Below are 23,600 nucleotides of genomic sequence, written 5' to 3'. Positions count from 1 at the left end.
TTGAATATTAAATCTAACATTGATAAGAAAATTTATTAATTCTGATTCTATGTGGCTTTTTAAAGTTGTTATTAATTTTTAAAGTTATTTAAATAAAAATAGTAAAATACTGCTATATTATTCAAACTTACTGCCTCTCAGTTTGCTTCATGAATTTCAGTTATGAGACCATGAAATAGCCTTTTCAGAGGGAAGACAAAAGACGAAAGTATTTTGATGAATTGGTCAGTCTCCTAAAGAGCTACAATTTTTAGCCTTTTAAAACACATAGTCCAAAAGAGTGAATTCTTTCATCAAATATGGAGTAAACATTAAAATTAGAAATAAATTCTTAATTGAAAAATGATGCCTAGTTGAAAAGTAGACATTTTAATTTAAGAAATCTATTCTTCTTCTTTCTCTTTTACATAAGAATCACTAATTTAAATTTTACTATATGAAACTGCATTTACTCAAATGTAAAGAACGTTATTAAGTCAGGAAAAAAATTCCTAAAACATGAAAATTTCTCCAAGGTGATTTCACAAATGCACAAAGATTCCTTTACCTAGTAAGTTACGTTTTAAACTATTTTCTGGCTGAACACTCTATATAAAACTGAAATTTCTCCGATTCCCAATACTACAGAATAGATGAGTTATAAAGGTTTAAATATCAAGATGAATTCCTTTAGTGAGTTTTAATAATAACTTTAACACTATCTTGAAGCCACAGTTTTGAGATTATGCCCCCAAAATTCATAGGTCTATCAAAATATACTTATTCTAACACCCCTAACATTCTCTAAAGTACCTCCTTTACACCTCTCTATTCCTCTCATACTCTCTCTGTCCTCATCTAAGTAGCTCTAGCTCCCAGAGAATTGGGTATCACATCAGTTAACCACAATTCCCATAGTCAATTATGAATTCCCTTTTTCCCGTCTGAGGCTTTTCTCCTCTAAACAATTCTCAATCATAAGGATACAAGACATAACATAAAGGCTTGCTCTTGGGACACACACACACACACACACACACACACGGATTAAATAAAATAGAAGTATCGCAAGGTTGGAAAAAAAATTCCCCAAACTTGGAAAACTTCAGGTCACTTGTAATATATGGCACATTTCTATTTCATGCCTTATCCCAGCTTCCTTATCCCAACCATAGGTCTCATCAAACTTTGGTGGCCTTTTTCTTTTTTTTAAACAATCTTTTGAATGTGGCCTTTGATGACACGTAACACCCAGATTTTTAGCTTTCTGCAAGTATCATTGTTGCTGTCATGGCAGTCCCATGACATCTTCCAACCCCTCCTAACTTTAGAAGGCAGAAAGAGAATGCAGGGACAAGTAGAGCAGTGAAAGTCTAGAAGAGGTCAAGGGTTTGAAGCTACTGATTATACCAGAAATCTGGATAAAACGGTAAAAGCTGCAGGCACTCTTGTCCGAAATAGCACAAAGAGGGAGCTAGTGTGCACTATGTAGGAACTGACAGATTTCTCCTACCTCTTAAATCTACTTGATAACAGCAAATTGGGCAATTAGGTACATGTTTAAGTAGGGAAGCAATAAAATATCAAGACCGTATAACTTTCTCACTTGGCAAATGTAAGAAATACAAGAGAAGTTTCCACATGGTGACTGAATACTATGGTCAAGCCACAAGAATTGACTGAAAAGCCGAAGTATCCCAGGAACTGTTATCAAAGCAATATCTCTGTGATAGCAGAGTCATAGCCTCATTTTTTTTTTTTTTTTTTTTTTGCAGTAGGCGGGCCTCTCACTGTTGTGGCCTCTCCCGTTGTGGAGCACAGGCTCCGGACGTGCAGGCTCAGTGGCCATGGCTCACAGGCCTAGCCGCTCCACGGCATGTGGAATCTTCCCGAACCGGGGCATGAACCCGTGTCCCCTGCATTGGCAGGCGGACTCTCAACCACTGCACCACCAGGGAAGCCCTAGCCTCATTTTTTTACATAAGAACCCAGCTTAGAGTATTAGGGCTAATATAATCATTAAAATGTACTATTTCACAACCCCAGTATGACTTAAAATTTACAAAGAAGTTGTCAGAATCACTAACAGGTTAGACAACATAGATTATTTCTGAAACAGGAGGGAAGGGGGCAGGGCACAACCTTTAAAAGAATGACAGAGCCCAAGGACACAACATAAACTGATTAGAACCAACTAGGTCCAAGATGGTGGACCAGTCGACTTCTACTAGACCTTGAGCCTCAGTATAGCTCACTGTAACACATAAGCAAGCTAAATGACACACCCACAGGCGCCATGACAGTTCCAAGGCCTACCATAAGGGTCAAAAAGTGGGTGGTAGCCCAATTCCTAGAAATCCCCACCCCTTCCTCAAAATAGCTGGAATACTCTTCCCACTCATTAGCCTATGAAATTACCCACCTCTATAAAAACTGACAACCCCCATATCCTGGTACCTTTCTTACCTTCTGAGATGGCCCACAGTCTGTCTGTGGAGTGTGTTTCTCTCTAATAAATCACTTCCTACCTATCACTTTGTCGCTCACTGAATTCTTTCTGTGATGAGACATCAAGAGCCTGAGCCTCATTAAGTCCTAAGACCAGGCATGTGATCTCAGTTAAAAGACCTTGGGTTCAAGTCCCAATCTGGGTTTTGGCCAGGTTCAAGTCCTGGCCCGTGGGTTCAAGTCCCAACCTGAAGTTACACAGTTTCATTTCCACATGATCATTAGTAAAATGGGCAAATGTCACCCAAGCCAAGAGGTGGCTGATATATTATAAACATAGCCATGTATATATAAACAGCACAGAGCAGGTCTTTGTCATTCAAGGATTTATGTTTAGGTTTCAACCTTTTAAGAATGACTCTGAGAATCCAGTACAAGTAGGGCTTCATTTGCTGAGGCACACATTTGAATTACTTGCTCTGTGAAACAGGTATTGGGCAAGGAGGAACCACTCAGACTGAATGCAGTCAAAGTCCCAACCTCCCCAAGTCAATGTGGCTTTGCTGTCTTCTGTTAGCTGACATGGATAAAGTAACTCTCGCTAAAGTCTACAGTTTTCAATTATGTTTTATACCATTTCTGAAGGAAATTACATGGCACAGCAGTATTCTCATATTTAGGAATTTTCAAAGGTTTTGGGTATACTCATCCAGAATGTTAAGGGCTTTTTGAACACGTAACTTCACTGGGCTAAATCCTAGATTGTGGGAATGTGGCTGGGGTAAATACTGTTAGAGTCACTTCCAGTTGAGGGGGTACCTGGGATAGGAGTTTAAAAAGACTCAGGGAAATGTATCATGTGAGGGGAGGATACATATTAAAACAAAACAAAACTCATACATACAAAGGAGTGATGCCGAAAGCTCAGCTTCTCTGTACACCGGTGCTGAACCAAATCTCGAAGACAGAGTTTTGGGTGAAGGAGAAAAGGATAGCTTTATATGAATATTTTGCCAGGCAAAGAGGGACACAGCAGTCTCCTGCCTTGAAAAACTATGTGTCCCAACCCAGGAGGATTTGATAAGGAGTTTTATAACAATGCTTCCGAAGGGTGGGGTTGCTGACAAGACTAGGGTGTGTGCAGGGTCTCAGGTGGTCTCCTAATCTTGAAGAGCATCTGTGGTCCCTTTAATCTGGCCTCAGGTGGTTTCTTGGCTGCTCCTCCCTCGATTAGCAACTGTTCAAGTCTGCCCTTTGGAACTCCGGCAGGGTCATGGAGGCTGGAGTCTGCCTACAAGAAATGGGGGACAAAAAAAGAGGCCTCCATGCCCGGCAGCCTCACAGGGCCCTGCTCAGTTTCAGGAGGAGGGAGCAAACAAGGTAAGTTATCTACTTACCTTTTTTTTTCTAAAGACAATCTTGCAAATGACATTCAACAATACCCTGAGAGTGAAAAATAAGTAGGTCAACTGCCCCCCTCTTGTTTCCAAACAGACAAAGGCTTTAAATCTCAATGCTACCATCTACCACACCAATTTCCATAAGAGGTAGAAAGATTTAAAACATGACAGCTTCCCTACCAGGCTTAAAGTCTCCTGAATGAAAGAAAATGAAGTGATTAAAATGTTGTTGCTTATCTTCTGAATTCCTCCCCTATGTGCAATATTCATCTAAACATGCACTTTTGTTGGGACTTTACTCTGCAAAGTCTAATCTCTTTACTTTTTGTATTACAGTATCTTGCATAAGCTTTTTATGAGTATGTATCAGCATCTTGGCCTGTTGCATTTTGTCTTCTCTACCTGACCTGCAAACATTCTGTAAATATGAATTCACCAAAGCAGTTCTACCTCTCCCATCAGCTCTATCCTCACCCTTATCCATTCCTATCTGTTCCGTACAGGGAAGAAAAAAAAAAGTAGGGGCTCTCTAGCCTCACCAGACCCTGGCTTGCACAGGAAACTTCTGACTCCAACATCTTCCCTACCATCTCCTTTCTTTTTCTCCAGGGGATCTGACCTCCTTTTCGCTATCTTCATCTGCTTACAATAAAACATAAATTCCAACTCAAACAATCTCTTAACCACATATTTTAGTCTCTTTTCCTCCCCCATCTCGACTTTTGCCTATTTAACTCGGGGGGGGGGGGAGAGAACTATCTTCTATTATTTTCTTTCTATTGTGTAATACAGGTTAAAGGGAAAGATAACATTTGCATTCCTAGAACTTATTCCTATCTGCAAAAATTCAAGTAACTTTCTAAACATGAATTCTCTGCTGCCATCTGGTAGTGAAACTGATAGTGGTACATTTTCATTTGTTTTTAATACTGAATCTTCCTGTTCAAAATGATCCTTTGCTCACAAAGCATGCATCAATGGTGTAGTTTATTTCATCTACAGCCATTAAAGAGTAAAGTTATAGGGTATTTGTAAGTGTGCACACGCATGTATGTACTAATACTGTGTGTATTTGTATAGGCTGGGAAGAGTCCACTTTATTTTTTATTATTATTATTTTAAAATATTTATTTATTTATTTTGGCTGCGCAGGGTCTTAGTTGCAGCATGTGGACTCTTTGTTGCGGCATGCGCACTCTTAGTTGCAGCATGCAGAATCTAGTTCCCTGACCAGGAATCAAACCCAGGCCCCCTGAACTGGAAGTGCAGAGTCTTACCCACTGGACCACCAGGGAAGTCCCAGAGTCCACTTTACTTATTTCCGTTTATATGTCCCTGTTCTGTTACAGGTTGTTCTTGTAATTCTCTCCCAGTCCACTGGCTTCCTACTAAAACTCCCATGCTGTTTCCTTCTAAAAGCCTTCTATTACTACTACTTCTTCCAACTATGCCCTGATTAAGAGCAATTCAAAATACCGTTTTCTACGACCTTTGACAGCAGGGAAATATTTAAGTATGCTATGCTATATACACATATAAGACTTACAAACTTATGAAATTAAATTTCTCACCAAGATTAGTCAGCATTTAGCTAATAGAGACAGCAACTTAATACCTAAAAGGATTAAAGTTATAAAATTCAAGTATGTTCATTTTCAACTAAAAAGCAAGATTCTTTTCTTTTTTACAATTAACTTCCAGCAGTGAAAATAACTTAACTGTTTTATTACATTATGAAAAAGCTTAAGAAAAAATATGAATTCTATTTCTAATAGTAGGCTTTGACTGTTTTCAACTTTTTCATTTACATTTTCTCGCAAAGTTCTCTCTCTCCAATGTCCTGATATACTGTCAATGGTTTGCTCTTGTTGATTTCTGTGTACTTGGAAGTAACTTATTATAAATGTATGGAAATGAATGTCAAAATGTGTCATAGAAATACCTCATTTATCACCACAGAAAGAATTATCTCATATAAGTAATTTTTTCAAAACACTGGAAATTCAAGTGCCAAATCTTTCTAAATTGCTTATGAATATTTATCTAAAACTGATCCCAAAATCTATCCCTCCTTCTTAAATACAGGACAAGAAACAATTTGAGGGTTTTTTCTGGATGGCAGGGTTAGTTTCACTTCTGCATTTTGAATATGCATATGGTCTATCTGCAGGAAACCTGTTAGCATGCTTAATAAGTACTTAACAACTACTACATTCATTTAATAAGCAAAAAGGTCAAGTGAAAGCATGAGGGTCTGTCTCTTCCGTGAGTCAAAGTGTTTGTCCTCAGTGTTGGCAATTTGCAAGTTATTTTGGTGCCGCAGGTTCTTTTATTTTATTTTAATCACTCTTCAAAATTTATAGTTGCATCTAGAGAGTTGCGATATGAATTATATTATTCTTTCAAATATTTCTAATCAGTACTGATAACACCTTTACTAAATCACACTCATATTAACATTTTCTAAATTACTGTCTGTAAATAATAGACTGCAAACTTTCTCTACAAAACTAGAAAGTATTCTATATTTGACAAATAAATTTCTTGATTCAAAAATTCTGATTTTTGCAGTGTACTTTTTTTTTTCTTGTCTGCGCTGCACAGCTTGCAGGATCTCAGTTCCCCGACCAGGGACTGAACCCAGGCCCTGGCAGTGAAAGCCCAGAATCTTAACCACTAGGCCACCAGGGAACTCCCTGCAGTATATTTTTCACACTTTTTAAACATATAAGAAAATGATTTTGGGGCTTCCCTGGTAGCGCGGTGGTTAAGAATCCGCCTGCCAATGCAGGGGACACGGGTTTGAGCCCTGGTCCAGGAAGATCCCACATGCCGCGAAGCAACTAAGCCCGTGCGCCACAACTACTGAGCCTGCGCTCTAGAGCCCAAGAGCCACAACTACTGAAGCCCGTGTGCCACAACTACTGAAGCCCACGCACCTAGAGCCTGTGCTCCACAACAAGAGAAGTCACCACAATGAGAAGTCCACACACCACAACAAAGAGTAGCCCCCGTTCACCACAACTACAGAAAAGCCCGCACACAGCAACGAAGACCCAACAGTCAAAAATAAATAAATTAAAAAAAAAAAAAAAGAAAATGACTTTTATAGTAGTCCATTTCTTCACTATTTCTCTCATATTAACTTTTAAAAATACTTATCAAGCACTTACTCTATGTAACACACTGCTTAGGTGCTACATAAGATACAATGATGAGTAGATATAGTTCCTAACATAAACAGATTAAATTCCAATAGCAGAAAGAAGGCAAGTCTACAACCATAGTCCAAGACAAAATATAAATAGTACCATGAAAGTGGCACAAAGTATCAACATATGGTTAAACAGAATTAGCAAAAGCTTCATGAAAGAGGTAACATTAAAGATGTCTTTTGGAAGAGATCCATGATTTTTACAGTTATAAATGAAGACAAGATAGAAAATTGAAGCTAGATCCAGGACACAGTAAAACTTTCCACTTTAAATGCCCTTGTTGAATCATGGACAGAAATGTATCAGAAAGAGGCTGAGATCATTTATTTGTTAGCCTGTGGAATTTTTACTTAATTCAGTAGATAAGTAATAAGAGACCCTGAAGTTTTTGAATACAGAAAATAAGATTAAACTGTGCTTTGGAAAGGATTATCTGGCTTTGATATGTAGGATGAACTGCAATAAAGAGAGACTACTGGCAGAGACTAATTAGAAGACAATTACAATAATCAAAATTTGAACTTCGATAATAGAAATAAGAACAGAACGGACAAAATATAGGTTAGGAACATTTAAATTTCAAATGCTAGATGAGATTTTTTAAAAAATAAGAACAATTTTCGATATCTATACTTAAACAACATTTGAGTTCTTATTTTGGCCGTCAAGAGCTTATAATTGGAGGTGGAAAGGATGAACAAATACAATAAAAAGCAAAATGTGATGAAGCCATTAAAAAAGGGTAGAAGCTAAGGCAATTCAGGAGAACAATACTAGGCTCAGAGTGAAAAAGAAACATTTGCATTGGGTCATGAACCACACTGTGTTATGCACTGAGTTGGATTTTTAGAAGTAGAGTTTGGGTAAGTGTTGTAGAGAAAAAGCATTCAGGAAAAGCATAGTCTTACAAACAAGTAATAATAACAACTAATTTTTTTTGAGTATTTTATGCCAGGCACTTTTCTAAACATTTCATGTTATACTACCTCATTTAACCCTCACAAAAATCTACAGGCTATACACTCTTATTGAACTCATTTGCAGATAAGGAAAATATCTCCAAAGTGTGGCCTGTCATGCATGAGGTGACCACAAAGAGCTTTCCCAAAGCACTGCCCTCACCACAGACACATCATGATGTTAACTTTCACAATCAAGTCCCAGAGAATCTTGACTGCTTCACCAAAACTACTAGTATTATCTTCAAACTTTGGTTTCCATAAAACTACAAATGTAACAAGAACACTGCCAAAACAATTAGAATTTACCATAAACACCTATGCAGAGAAAAATAAGCCTGCAGAAAGTTCATTATTTTCTAATTCGCATGCTAGCTTTAGCTTGTATCTACTTACCGACATGGCTGCGTGATCATTGCTGTTAGTCTGAGAAGGAAGTCAGACAGGCAATCAAATAAAAAAGGAAAATGTATTCCAATAACGACAGAAGCGGTGTTTAAAGTAGCAAAGCAAAATACACTATAAGACAAGCAAGCTGACTGTGTGCTGCTATAATTTAAAGGCATTAATCAATCACATAAATGTGACTATCATTTTATTTTGAAGATTTACAGGTGAGTTTTTACACCCACACTAATCAGATAAATCCTCCTCCAAACTTTTGTCTACCTAATTAAGTTGTCTAGTCAGCATTAAAATACTGAGAACTTTAGCAGTTACTAAATGTCTGCTGAACCAGCAAATATAGAAAACACCAGCCCATTGAAAGGGTTATTTCCTGGAGAACAGTTATTCTCAAATTTTAAGCAAAAATAGGTAGATTTCTAAGCTCCAGAAATTTTAGTTCAGTTAGGTCTAGAGGCAAGCACTGGAATCTGAATTTTTAACAAGTATCTCTCCCAAGTGATTTTAATACAAAAGGAAATAAAATGTCTATTTCTTTACACATAGAAAATTATACTGAATAAATGACTCTGAAGATGCTTAGAAAGGATAAGCCACTATGCTTCCACATACTCTAATGCAGCTTAAAATAAATTACTCAAGGAAAGATGGCACACTAAATCATCTTACAATTAAGCATTTAAATATATTTTCTCCCCTAAGAAGTGACAAGTCAAAGCAAAAACCAAATCATTGGTCTTAATTTAAATACATATCAGCCCCTGCTGAAGTTCTGTACTAAATACATGGTACTGGCTTATTCTTTTAAGGTATTAAGAACTAAATTAGTTAAATATTAATTCCTTAAAATAATAATGATTAATAAAATTAAGTTTAAGGAGCCTTAAAATACTGTTTTTTTAAATGATCTAATTTACTTTTCAAATTCCAGTAATAAACTATGTAATATTTAAGCACTACTTTTTTTTTTTAGAAAAAGATATTTACCCAGAAACATGGATTTAACCTTATTATATTAGGTCAATGAAACTCAAAATCTATTTATTAGTGGCAGTTGAACATCTGGTATAGCCTACACCAAAGGTGGCCCTCCATATGGGAAGTTGTCCTCTTCGCCAAACATACAATGAGTAAAGGAGAAACCACAAGCAGAAATGGAGGAAGAAGACACTTAACTAGCCAGGCAGATTATTGCAATTAACCCCAGTAAGCAGTGGGCTGGCAGCTGTGTTAGCCAGACCATTCTTCTAGAAGACTGGACTAGACTCCAGATAATCTCTAAGTCCTTTCTAGATTTAACTTCCAATAAATTTTCTTTGGAATAGTAAAATTATCCCATCACCACAGTTATTTTATTCAACTATTTTTCCCAAAGTCTTTCAAATTGTATGTAAAGGTATAAAATTGTATGTGAGATATAAAAGTCATAGAGTCAAGATGAAATTTAGCTAAGATTTAGTAACTCAGTCAATAAAAGTCAGTCAACAACATTTAACACATGAACACCATGTAAGTCATAAGACTTGTGATGTTTTCATCATTGCTCACATTATACAATTTTTGTATGTTATAGTCAATAAATCATCAGATCAATATTATACGTTATCATTATTATTTAAAAATTAATATACCAATAAGAAAAGACAATTTGTAAGCATATATATATACAATAAATATGTGGTTATGTTTTCATTTGATAAGGAAAGCACTAAAATGTATTCAACGCTACCTATGTCACAATTTAAAAAATACAACCTTTTTTGTATTTGTTTGTTTGTTTGTTTATTTTTTTGTGGTACACGGGCCTCTCACTGTTGTGGCCTCTCCTGTTGCGGAGCACAGGCTCTGGACGCACAGGCTCAGTGGCCATGGCTCACGGACCCAGCCGCTCTGCAGCATGTGGGATCCTCCCGGACCAGGGCACAAACCCGTGTCCCCTGCATCAGCAGGCGGACTCTCAACCACTGCGCCACCAGGAAAGCCCCTTTTTTGTATTTTTAATACAATTCTTTCTTGTGTCACATAAAAGGGTGATTAAAGCCTATGATTGTACTTTGACTATTAAAGTTCTCCTTAGCAGTTTTCAGTGAAGTCAAAGGACATGTACATTTATATACTTAACTCAGGAAAAAAGTATGAACCAAAGAACATAAAAAGGAAGAGCTAAATGAGAAAGTAAGGTACCAGAATGAATAAATCGAAGTTTAGGTTGGGACTTTACAGCTGTATAACACTTAATAACAAATTTTAGATATGGGGACCTTAGAGGTGGACTCATCCAATCACTTTACTTCAAAGAGAAGGAAACAAGTTGTTCAAAATCAAGATGGTAGACTAAGCTTATGTGTTTGCTTCCCATTGATCCTGAGATATAAGTGATACAAAAAGCACAGAATTACAAAAGGAGTAAAATATTTAACAACAGAGAAAATGAAGGTGTATGGAGGAATTCATCAAGGGATATTTTCTAGAAGACAGAAAGCTGATTAAATAGAGAAGAGAAAGCAGCTGCCCATTATATGCTACCAGGGAACTACAGCAGAGCTGGGAGTCAGCTGTGCATTAGAGAGAGGTCCAGCTGTGCATATGAGAGAGGACAGAAATAAGAAATGGGATGGAAAACAGGGAAAGTAACTGAAGATTTCTGAAACAACTGTGCCAGTGATCCCCTAACTACAGAGCACAAGCATTTTCCATAATGACAGAACTTTTAAGGGGAGAGCTGAGGCTCCGGGTATAGGTGGAAAGAGAGAGAGCAGGAAGGAGGGAGGGGGGAAAAAGCCCTCCTCATTCTGGCACAGTGTCATGACAGTGGAAAGAGAGGCAGAAACGGCTACACAATTTGTGGAGCTCAGTGCAAAATGGAAATGTGGGGTCTCTTGTTCAAAAATTATTAAGAATTTCAAGATGCCAGCAGAGGACCAACCCACACGCAGGACCCTTCTAAACTCGAGACGCTGTGCAACAGCACAGGTTACACATCCATGAAGTCAGCCCTGAAGAGAGGAAACCACAATCTCATGGATAGCTCCATACCTGCTCACTCTAAGGTGAAGAATCCTAGGCAAAATGCCTCCCAAATTAAAAAAAAATTCCAGTCAGATTCCTACTAAGGGGAAAAAAAACTATAAAAAAATAGGGTATTTATACAGTAGCAGAGTAAACCTTTATCTGCGTTCCAGGTCCTCTTTGTTAAAAGAGAATGAGAAAAACAAAGAAACAAAAAGCCTATTCGAGAGTAATAGAGATAATTCAAGAAACAGAAAATACCTTCTTTTAAAAACCCTCTAATACCTCAGGGAGGTTTGAAAGATATATCCATTAAAAAAAAAAGAGAGAGAACAGTATTCTAGGAAAAAGGAATACTTTTAAAACAGAAGTGATTCCTTAAAAATTAAAAAATACAACTAATAAAATATTCTCTAGAAGTACTGAAAATAAAATTTAGAAATTCTCCCAAAACAGGGAACAAAAAAAGATAAAGAGATAGGAAATGAAGGAAAGGATAATAGATATAGAAGACCAATCTAGTTAATGAGAGTCCAAGAAAGAGAATAGAAAAGTAGGAGGAAGAAAATTATCTAAAAAATAATAAAAGAGAATTTTCCTGTGCTGAATTTCTGCTTTGACAGAAAAGGACCACAGAGTAAAGAGCTAAGTGAATGAAATAAAAGCTTACATCTCCACACATCCCGTGACATTTTAGGATATTAAGGAATAAAAAACAGATCCTGAAACCTGGATGCCAGAAGACAATGGAGGAATGCAATAAAAATTGTCAGAGAAAAACCATTCAACCTAGAATTATTATAACCAGCTAAACTATCAATCAAACATGAGGACAGAAGAAGGTATTTCATGATATGCAAGGACTTAAATAGGAGGAAATTACTGTTTAGCAAGTTTAGCAAGCAGTTTAGCAAAACCAACCAGTGAAGCAAAAAAAACCACACAGAATCCAGGAAACAGTTCCCAACCCCGGACAGCAGAGAAGGAAAGTCCTAGGTTAAGAGCTACACAGAAATTCTAGAGAGCAACTGGTACAAAGTAGAGACAGAGGTCTCTGTAGCTGTCAGAAAATAGCAGATGAAGAACTGATAGAGTGAAGGGTAGGGAGGCTAATACCTTTACCTTACATAGAAGAGAATTAAGATACTGACTAAAGAAAAGGAACAAAAAATCAGAGTATAACCATTTTATATAAAGAAATGATAAACAGAAGAAATAAAATAAAATGTAACAATGAATGGAAGAAAAGGGTAAGCAAGAGGTTGCTATATGTGCCTTATCTTTCACAGTAGGAACTAACAGACATTCTCTTTTTAAGATAACCATCAGAAGAAATGAAAACATATGGTGAAATGGTAGCCTGGGGCTTGGGGGGTACAGGGGGAGGAGGTTATTTTCCATCCCAGACTCTTCTGGACTACTTGATTTATTATCATGTACACAAATTAACTGAAATAAAAGTATATTAAAACAAAACAACCTTTATTTTCAGTTCTATGAAATAAAACAGACATTAGCAAATTAATCCAGAGACTGAATGATTTGTCTACTTCCATAATGCTGGTTAATTGGAAGAATCTGGCCTAGACCCCAAATCTCAGAACTTTCAATATAGTGCTGCATCTTCAGAAAAAAATTCTTAAGGAGAATGGTTTTAAAAGTTAGACACTATCCATTTCTGGCTAAATCATGCATCTTCATTTATTGGATATATATATTTGTTTCTCACTTACAGAAAGCATATTTTTTTTAACTACTTATGGAAATAAAAAATGCAAATTAAAAATTCAGTGGCACCAGATTCATCATTTACATATATCCCTTAGTGGTTGTAAATCAATAAAACATCTTTACTGAAACAAATACATAACTAGCATTTATGAAAGAAAGAAATGCTGAGTGTTCTTTCCAGCAGCAGATCAGTGCTGGGTCTTTAGGTGGTACTGTATTCACAGTAAAAGGTTATACTGGGTTCCATTTGGCAGTCATGAATTACTAGATAACTTCAATTTGCTCAACAATTTCTTCTATTTATAGACTTGTAAGGGGTGAATGAATGTTGAATGCTTTTAAAAATTCTTCTGGTTTTAAATTTTCTAGCTAATATAAAATCTTATTTAAAAAAACACAAAGCTTACAAATTAGGCTTAAAAATAAGTGTCATAAATGCATAGAAAAAGATGACTTGTAGAATACATGCCAAAATGTTAACAGTGGTTATCTTTTTACAAGATAACAGTAGGTAATTTTTTTTTTCTTCTATACTTAGCAATACTTTCTAGTTGTCAGGGAAAAAATTATTAGAAACAAGAAGGGTCACTTACACATTTGAAGTAGTAAAAATTGCTGATTCCAAGAGTACTGATTTGGGGATAAAATAATATTTATTCCATATACTAATCATACTTCACTGGCATTAGCTAGCATCTGACCGTTAGCCACTGTAAGCACTGCAGTCAAGCTATAATAATTATTCAAATAAACATGCTTTATAGTGAGTATCTTTCACAATTAATGAAGTTTCTAAAATGTCTATATAATGCAAAAGTATAGAACTCAAAGCTAAATAATGTCAAGCTAAAAATGTAGGCATAAATACAAGGAAAAAAAGCGAAAAGATATTAAAACTAATACTATAAAGGGCCTTAAAACAACAGAGGAGGGCTTCCCTGGTGGCGCAGTGGTTGAGAGTCCGCCTGCCGATGCAGGGGACACGGGTTCGTGCCCCGGTGCGGGAAGATCCCACATGCCGCGGAGCGGCTGGGCCCGTGAGCCATGGCCGCTGAGCCTGCGCGTCCAGAGCTTGTGCTCCGCAACGGGAGAGGCCACAACAATGAGAGGCCCGCGTACCACCAAAAAAAAAAAAATACAAAACCCCACAGAGGAAGAAAGGAGAAGGAAAGATAAAACTAACATTTATTAACAGTACCTTTATGTCAAGCACCCTGCCAGTCAACTATTTTACACACGGTTTTAATTCATCCTCTGATAGTCCTATGGGAAAAATGGATTCTGCCCATTTTGCAGAAGGAAAGGGGCTCAGAGAGGTTAAGCAGCTTCAGGATTCCAGAGCCAAGAAATTAAAAATCTAAGGCTCAAACATAAGTCCTTCTAACTCTAAAGACCACCCTGTGCTCTCCTCCCTTCATCATCTGGTCCCTAAGAACAGTAACAGATAAATGGGTCTAGCTCTGAGTCATAAAATGGCAAGTTCCCTTGAGGCAGATAATATATTTAGCAGGGCAGCTTAACATCATTATTATAAATACTGCCTTTTAGCTTGCTGTTAATTCCTATGGCCAGTAGAGAGCCTGGCTTCTCTGCTAGAGCACAGGGAAATGCAGATGAGGAGATAATTTAACATGGAAGCAAGGAAGCTCTTTACTTTTCCGTCCTCTGCATAGGCTTGCACTGGCTGACTCTTAAGAGAAACAGGTGAGGGAAGTAATATACCAATACTCTCATGCATCCAACCCCAGAGATAGGAGGTATTTAAAGGAGACATTACTGGTGATCTTCCAAATCCTGCAGCTTTCTACCACAACCACAGTGTAGTAGAAAAGAGAAAACAATAAAGTTCTTTCTCTGGGCTCCATCAAAACCATTATTATCCATTAACTTCTATTGTTCTCATACCCTGTGAGCAGAGAACAAAATTCTATTAGGTGGATTATAACTTTTCTAGAACCAATGGAACTTTTACTACGCAATGTGGTCAGCAACTACATATCATGACTACCTTTAATGGAGAAAATATTCTTTTGTAACAATGGTAGGGACTGACAAAAAATAAATATGCAATGAAGCTAAGAATGGAGCTTTTAAACTAAAAGTCTTAGGTACTTTTTAGGGTTGGGGGCAAGAGAGTCATCTTTATCTCACAGAACCTACTTCTCTGTCCAATTATTTGCAGTACTGGCACTATTTGCACTATTTGAAAGAGTGACCCTTGGTTTCATAGCTCCCATTGACTCAAAATCATGGAATTGTTTATTAACACTGCCAAAACCAACAATCATGGAGCCAAAACTAGCTCCCCCATGTAATTCCTCATGTCTATACATGGACAAGCTGATCGACTTGGGACTGACTGTGATAAATAAATATCTTCTGAAGATTCTTTTAGTTTGAAACAGTCCAAAACTGGCCCCTCTTTCTATTTGGGTACAAAGGTAACCTGAAGACAAGGATTTATTTTCAGCTTAAAACATTTAAATAAAAATGGTAGCTTACATAATGCCATATGTTGCTTAGAAAAATAATACATTTAATAACATTGCCTCTGTTCTTTGCTTGAAAGAACACAAACTAACTGGATATTTTATACAATTTCAGGATTTCAGAGAATTAATACACTAAGCCATAATATAATTATCAATCTTGCTAAAATTTACCATAGGCAATAATTTAATATTTTTGCTTGGGAATTATACTTTTAGTTCATCCCTTGAATAAGAATATACTGTTGTTAGTACCATTTTTTTCTTTTCCTAGCTGTAAACTATAATTTTCTTATTTGGTCATATACTACATTTATTGTTGGTCTACATTGTATAAAAGTGTATTTTCTTTGCAGAAAAACCCATGTTAGATGACATAAACATCCAAAATGGCACACAAAGATTCACCTAAAACTATACAAAATATCATAATAGATCAGATGAGTGACAGGAATCTGTCATTCTCAATGTCACCAGAGTTATGTCCTATGAAAAAGCAGGATTTCCCTCTAGATGTCAGTCTCCTGAGGTGAGCCATTAACCCAAGACATTTCTAACATATAACCTCTCTTAATCTTACCCTAGTTATGCACAAAATCCCTACCCATCATCTCATGTCAACCTGCGAAGCAGATACTGCAATGATAGAAACATGATGTGTGTGTATCTTGTGTATGTGTGCACACATGTGCATGTGTTTATTCTTGAGGATTGGTTTTGGCTGGAAGCACGGAGATTTACATTGACAAGGTGAATTCAAATTAATTCAACAATTATTTAATGCATACTTTTTTGAAATTAATTGATATAAAAATTATACACACACACACACACACACACACACATACAGGTTCCCTTTTTCAACTCAAGGACAACAGTGAGGAATATAGTATCATCCCTGGGTAAGCTTCTAAAAGTTCTTTGGCACAAATCCACTGTTAAAATCTCTTTAAGAAATTCTTCTATTTATTTTTTAGCAACACCTTCCTTCAACTATTCTAAGTGGCCCTTTGATGGGGAAAGAGTGAAGGGTGAGGAGAATAACATTTTTTTTTTTTCATTTTAAACAAGGGAGATGGTTGGAAGCAGTTGGGTAGGCTCCATATTAAACTTTTTTGTGTCTAGCTACATCTTATCATGAGATTATAAAAAGGTCAAAATTTCTCCCTATTTTATTTGTACAAAACTATTCCATTCACATTTTAACAGTAGTTCTTTTGTTAAATATACCTAATGAGAGAATGTGCACCCTACCATCATCTCTTTGATCTTTGCCGTCCTTTTTTTTTTTCCCTTTGGTTGCACTGTGCGGCTTGTGGGATCTTAGCTCCCCAACCAGGGACTGAACCTGGGCCCTCAGCAGTGAAAGCATGGAGTCCTAACCACTAGACTGCCAGGGAATTCCCTTTGCATCCCTCTTCTGAAGAATCCAGTGTTTCAGCCTATTCACACTCAAATACCCCTGTTACATCATTTTTTTTAATGTTTCATCAACAGATTATTCAAGATATAGATGTACTATGACTATATATTAGTATAGAACAATGTTCCTATTTTACTTTTAATCTCTAGCCTAAAACTATCCAATAATTTCTTGGCCTTTTCTGATAGGAAAAGGCATTGATTATATTGACTTTCATAAAAACTACTCCTATTAGAGTTTATTTCTATTTAAGCCTGTGCTGTCAACTTCAGGATTTTGTTTTGGGTTTGGTGGAAAGAGAGTTGTAGTTATTTGGGTTAAAAAGTAAAACAAATTAAAATTTCAAATAACTGACTAAAGAGGTATCATGATCCCTGATTTCAAACTATACTACAAAGCCACAGTAATCAAAACATGGTATTGGTACAAAAACAGACACACTGTTCAGTGGAACATAATAGAGAGTCCAGGAATAAACCCACACATACATGGACAACTAATTTACAACAAAGAGGCCAAGAACATACAGTGGGGAAAGGAGAATCTTTTCAATAAATGGTGTTGGGAAAACTGGGCAGCCACATGCAAAAAAATGAAACTAGACCACTATCTTATACCATACACAAAAATTAACTCAAAATGGATTAAAGACTTCAAACTATAAAATTTCTGTAAGGAAACATAGGAGGTAACCTCCTTGATATTGGTCTTAGCCATGTTTTTTAGATCTGACTCCAAAGGTAAGAGAAACAAAAGCAAAAATAAATGTGCCACATGAAACTAAAAAGCTTCTGCACAGTGAAGGAAACCATCAACAAAATGAAAAGGCAATGGGAGAAGATATTTGCAAATCATATACCCAATAAGGGGTTAATATCCAAGATATATAAAGAACTCACACAACTCAACAACAAAAAAACAAACAGCTGAAAAACTGGACAGAAGATCTGAATAGATATTTTTCTAAAGACGACATACAGATGGCCAACAGGCACATGAAAAGATGTTCAACATCACTAATCATCAGGAAAATGCAAATCAAAACTTCAATGAGATATCACCTCACATTTGTTAGAATGGCTATTATCAAAACAACCAGAAATAATAAGTATTGGAGAAAATGTGGAGAAAAGGGAACCCTCATATGCTGTTGGTGACAATGTAAACTGGTACAGCCACTATGGAAAACAGTATGGAGAGTTCTCAAAAAATTAAAAGTAGAACTGCCATATGATCCAGCTGTTCTAGTTCTGCATATTTATTTGGAGAAACAGGAAGACACAGATTTGAAAGTATATGCACCCCTATGATCACTGAAGCATAATTAACAATAGCCAAGATATGAGAACAACCTAAGGGTCCATCAATGGATGAATAGATAAAGAAAATGTAGCACATGTATACAACAGAATGCTATACAGCTATAAAAAAGAAAGAAATTTTGCCATTTGTGACAACATGTATGGACCTTGAGAGTATTATGCTAAGTGAAATAAGTCAGATGGAGAAAGACAAATACTGTATATTGCATTTGTATGTGGAATCAAACAAAATAAAGACAAACTCAAAGATACAGAGAATAGATTGGTGGTTACCAGAGGGGTAGGAGTCGGGGGAAGGGTGAAGTGGGTGAAGGGGATGGTAACTAGACTTATGGTGGTGGTCACTGTAGTGTATAAAATATTGATTTATAATGTTATACATCTGAAATTTATATAAATGTTATATACCAATTTTTACTCAATAAAAATGGCTAAGATTCTTCACAAATTGATTTATAAAAATAGAAAAGAAATATTCAAGCTAGGAAGTTGGTTTAAACAAGTAAGCCTCCAACTAAAATTGAATTCTAAAATATACTTCAGAAAGCAAAATTATAACAATTTTTTGAAATTTTTTTATACTTACGGGCAAATGAGTAAACACTTGAAAGATGCTTCTCAAAAAATTAATAAGATCCATTAAGTAACCACTAGCTCTTCCATCTGGCTCAGACATTGTCCAGTCATAATCAGCAAGCTGAACAAATTCATCAATTTTCTGATTAAGTTTGGTATATATTTCTCCTTCTGCTGCATGTCGGGCATCCTGACAGGAGACAACATAAAAAGTAAGAAACAGTTATAGAAGCAGTTAATAAAACAAGTTTTCTTAAAATTCTAAATTTTGTTTTTTATTTTTCTTTGGTCTAACATTTTAAATATTTATTCAAAGTCCAAGAAAACTGTTGGATTTTTGGCTGGAAGTACTCTATTTATTTGAGTAGATATCACTTTTTTTCCAACCTTACTATCACCTTTTTTGTCTTTATCTGGTAGTAGAACTTATTAGTTATCAATTCTGAATTGTTCTCACAGCTCTAAGAAATGGAAAACGGAAGTTGTCAAGAATGCAGAAGACCACTCCCATCTGTAGACTCACTGAGGGAAATTAAGTTGGACCATCACAGAAGCAATGAAACTTACTGGTGTTTTGAGTCAAATAGCCCCCCACCCCCACCGCTGCCCGCAAAATAGTTAACTTCTCAAAGGAGGAGAAAAGAAACAAAGGGAGTGATGCAAAAATAGCAGAGTAAGGATATACAAACATTTTCTGATCCATAAAAGCATCAAGAAAACTAGCAAAAGTTGTCAAAAATCAATTTTTCTAGAAGTCTGGAAATTAATTCAAAACTTGTAGCAATTCAAGCAGCATTATTCATGAAAAATTTCTGAATCTTGGTAAGGAAACAAGCTTTGTGATGTTTTGATGTGCCCCATTTCCACTCTCCTTGCCCGGGTCCAGCTCCACAGTATCCTTGAAAATCAACATCCCACAACTGTGGTGCAAACCAGCAGCCTGTCAGTGAACAAAGTGGGGCAGAATGGACTGGAGCTCCTTCAAAGCCACATTCCCAGAAAATTATCATTATTTGACCTATCTGGTGGTTCCCTGGACGACATCACTTGCAGAGATGTCTTTATATGACCTAAACTGGTGATTGTCCAGAGCAGAAAGCCTTTTTCTTGGGGGCATTTGTTAAAAACAATTATAGGCAATTGTTTAACATTACAGATACCTCAGGTGGTAGATAATAGCTAGGGTATACAATAAGCTAACCAAAAAGCTTAAAAGGAAAAACTGGGGAATGAGATGTCCATAGACGGCTTTGAAAAGCTCTGACATATTCCTGGGAACCTAGAAGACTATGTACATGCGTAGGGCTGTTCACCTGCTCAGGAAAGACCTGAGAAAGCTCTAAGCTCTCATTTACAGCTGACCCCGAAGCTCTGTGCAAGCAGGAAGTGATGGCTAATGCAGAGTTATCAAATGCCTGATTGCTGAAGGCATGCCCCAATACACACAGAGAGTTCCTTAGCAAAGACTGGGAGACTGATTGGTTCCAGGTTTTTAAGGAAATCTATGTCCAATCATTAGCTGGCCACTAAGCTAACCAAGCAAAGACTTAAGTGGCCACACACAACAAAAAATACAGACTTTACAGAATTAATTCAGAGAAGTCATGAAACAACCAGCCAACCACCAAGAAGAAACAACAAACTTTGAGGAGAGAAGAGAATCTGACTTCCAGAATTGCCACATTACATTATTTAATTATTTAAAAAATATTATTGGAGTATAGTTGATTTACAACGTTGTGTTAGTTTCAGGTGTACAGCAAAGTGAATCAGTTATACATATATTCACTCTTTTTTAAGATTCTTTTCCCATATAGGCTATTACAGAGTATTAAGTAGAGTCTCCTGTGCTATACAGTAGGTTCTTATTAGTTATCTATTTTACTATTAGTAGTGTCTATATCTCAATCCCAATCTCCCAATTTATCCCTGCCCCCCCTTATCCCCTGGTAACCATATGTTTGTCTTCTACATCTGTGACTCTACTTCTGTTTTGCAAATAAGTTCATTTGTACCTTTTTTTTAGATTCCACATATAAGCGAAATCACATATTTGTCTTTCTCTGTCTGACTTACTTCACTTAGTCTGTCAATCTCTAGGTCCATCCATGTTACATTATTTTAAATGTCCAGTTTTCAACAAAATTTACAAGTTACACAAAGAAACAAGAAACTATGAGACACTGGTCTATAAGACAAAGGTTTAAAATCAGCTATTTCAAAGAACTAAAGGAAAATATGAGAACAATACCTCACAAAATTGACTATAAATTAAGAGACAGAAATTACTTTTAAAAAAGAAGAACCTAATAAAATTTCTGCAGTTGAAAAATACAATAAATGAAATGAAAAAGTCATTACAGGGGTTCAACAGCAAATCTGAGTAGGCAGAAGACAAAGAAGATTAGATCAACAATATCAACCAACTAGACCTAACAGACATCTACTGAACATTCAACTCAACATTAGCAGACCATGCATTATTCTCAAGTGAACATAGGACACTATCCAGAACAGAGCATACGTTAGGTCATAAAACAAACCTTTAAAGTACTGAAATCATACAAAGTATGCTCTCTGACCACAACGGAATGGAATTAGAAATTAATAATAGAAGGCGCTGGAAAATTCACAAATACATGGAAGTTAAACAAGAGACTCCAATAAATAACTAATGGGTCAAAGAAGAAATCATGATCAAAATCAAAAACTACTTTGAGGGACTTCCCTGGTGGTCCAGTGGTTAAGACTCAGCGCTTCCACCGCAGTGGGCGCAGATTCGATGTGGTCGGGGAAGTTCCACATGCCGCACAGTGAGACCAAGAAAACAAACAAACAAAAAACAAAAAACATTGCGATAAACAAAAATAAAAGCACACTATCAAAACGTACAGGATACAATGAAAGAGGTGCTTAGAGAGAAATTTATAGCTATACATGCCTATATTATAAATGAAGAAAGATCTCACATCAATAACCTAAACTTCCAACTTAAGAAGCTAGAAGAAGAAATAAGAGTTGTGGGTTCTCACTTAGACAGCGGCACTCTGACAGAACAGCATGAGGGATGTTGGGGGACTGAAGATTAGGCATTGTGTCTTTTGGAACCAAGGCAAAAGATCTTCACGCCTATGCTTCTCTTTTAAAGGATCACACAGACTTGGACAAAAAGCATTTTGAAAGTTAAAACTAGAACAATCTCTGCCTTTCTCTCAGTTTTTTTTAGACTGTAAAAGGCCCTGGAATTCCTTTTATCACCTTAAGGAGGGTGGACAACTTGCCACTCTGGCTAGTAGAGCTGAGAGCGAGATTTAATTTGATGGTGGCTGGGGGCAGTGGTGGTGGTGGTTTGTGATATTTCTGGCAAAACTAATACTTATTGGGAATTCCCTGGCAGTCGAGTGGTTGGGACTCTGAGCTTTCACTGCCGAGGGCACAAGTTCAATCCCTGGTCGGGGAACTAAGATCCCGCAAGCCACACATCACAGCCAAAAAGAAAAAAACAACAACTAATATTTATTTAGATTCATATCTTGACTAAGAAGAGACCTAAGTATCACTCACCATTATCAGTCCCATAATATATTTGCATACAACTTAACCTAATATATCATTTATATCATGTCTATGAATAACAGCAGTACAAAGACACAGATATCTCCCACCCTCAAGGATCTCACAATCCAGGAAGAGATACAATATTACAAAACATGATTAGTGCTACATTAGAGGTTTAAAACAAAGCATGCTGAGTAAACAAAGGAGGAAATAATTACTTCTTATTTGATAAAACGCGTTATAGAAGGGATGTCATTTGAGTTGTAACTTTTAATAATATAATCAGGAACTCTTACTTTGGTATCTTGGTTTGTGTGCCTTAAGAAATTTTCAAAAAAAGAACAGTGTAAGAGAAGGCAAACATGGACAATCAAAACGTACCATTTTCGCATTTCAATGTTTTTTTGGCTCCCTCTCTAATTTTCACAATGTCTAACCACTTACTACTCACGTTGGGTTGAAGAAAACTAACTACTGGTAGGCATCTTTCCATTTACATGCTTGCCTACACAGTAGGATTGAAACAGGAATTCCAAGAAAGATTTTTCTGTTCTTCCTACTCAGAGGTCTAACACAAATTTGACACGATAAAAAAAACTTTCAACAGTGTCTCTTCTCAACTATAAAGGAAAACAAACATTGTTTTAAATAAACAGGAATTTAAGATAAGGTAATGTTATTAACTGAAATTTTAATAATTATTAAATATGACAGTAGCTAAATGAGTTCTGACTCAAAATAAAATTAACTACAGCAACTTAAGCTCTGTTAAAATTTCTAATGCAATGCAACTCTACTCAGAAAAATCTTAAGATTGAGGAGTTTAACATTAGAGTTTATCAATAACACCGTATCAGCCACTATAAATTTGATACTCTTAGGTAATGTAGGTACAAAACACCCACTAAAATGTAAGCTCCATTAAGGCAGAAAGTTTGCATCTGTTTCTGTTCACCGATTAATCCTCAGCACCTAGAACAGTGCTTGCAACAGAGTAGACAGTTGATGAGTACTCGTTAAAAAAAAATTTTTAATCACTCCTGCCTCAAAGAAGTTTATAACCTAGTTGGGATAGAAAAGTACCTC

General features: G+C 36.4%; 1 protein-coding gene across 1 annotated transcript in view; it reads right to left on the bottom strand.

The window, feature by feature from the left end:
* The window catches only part of EXOC6 (exocyst complex component 6), a 193,302-nt gene that overhangs the window by 57,161 nt on the left and 112,541 nt on the right, over positions 1 to 23,600 (bottom strand). Inside the window, exon 18 of the mRNA XM_029245876.1 lies at positions 18,967 to 19,146. Coding sequence (XP_029101709.1) covers positions 18,967 to 19,146 — 180 coding nt within the window. The remainder of the gene's footprint in view (positions 1 to 18,966; positions 19,147 to 23,600) is intronic.

This window comes from Monodon monoceros, unplaced genomic scaffold, assembly GCF_005190385.1.
Source record: "Monodon monoceros isolate NGI ecotype Baffin Bay Population unplaced genomic scaffold, NGI_Narwhal_1 Super_Scaffold_4, whole genome shotgun sequence".
NCBI classification, from domain to species: Eukaryota; Metazoa; Chordata; class Mammalia; order Artiodactyla; family Monodontidae; genus Monodon; species Monodon monoceros.
This window is presented reverse-complemented; position numbering and strand designations above follow the sequence as displayed.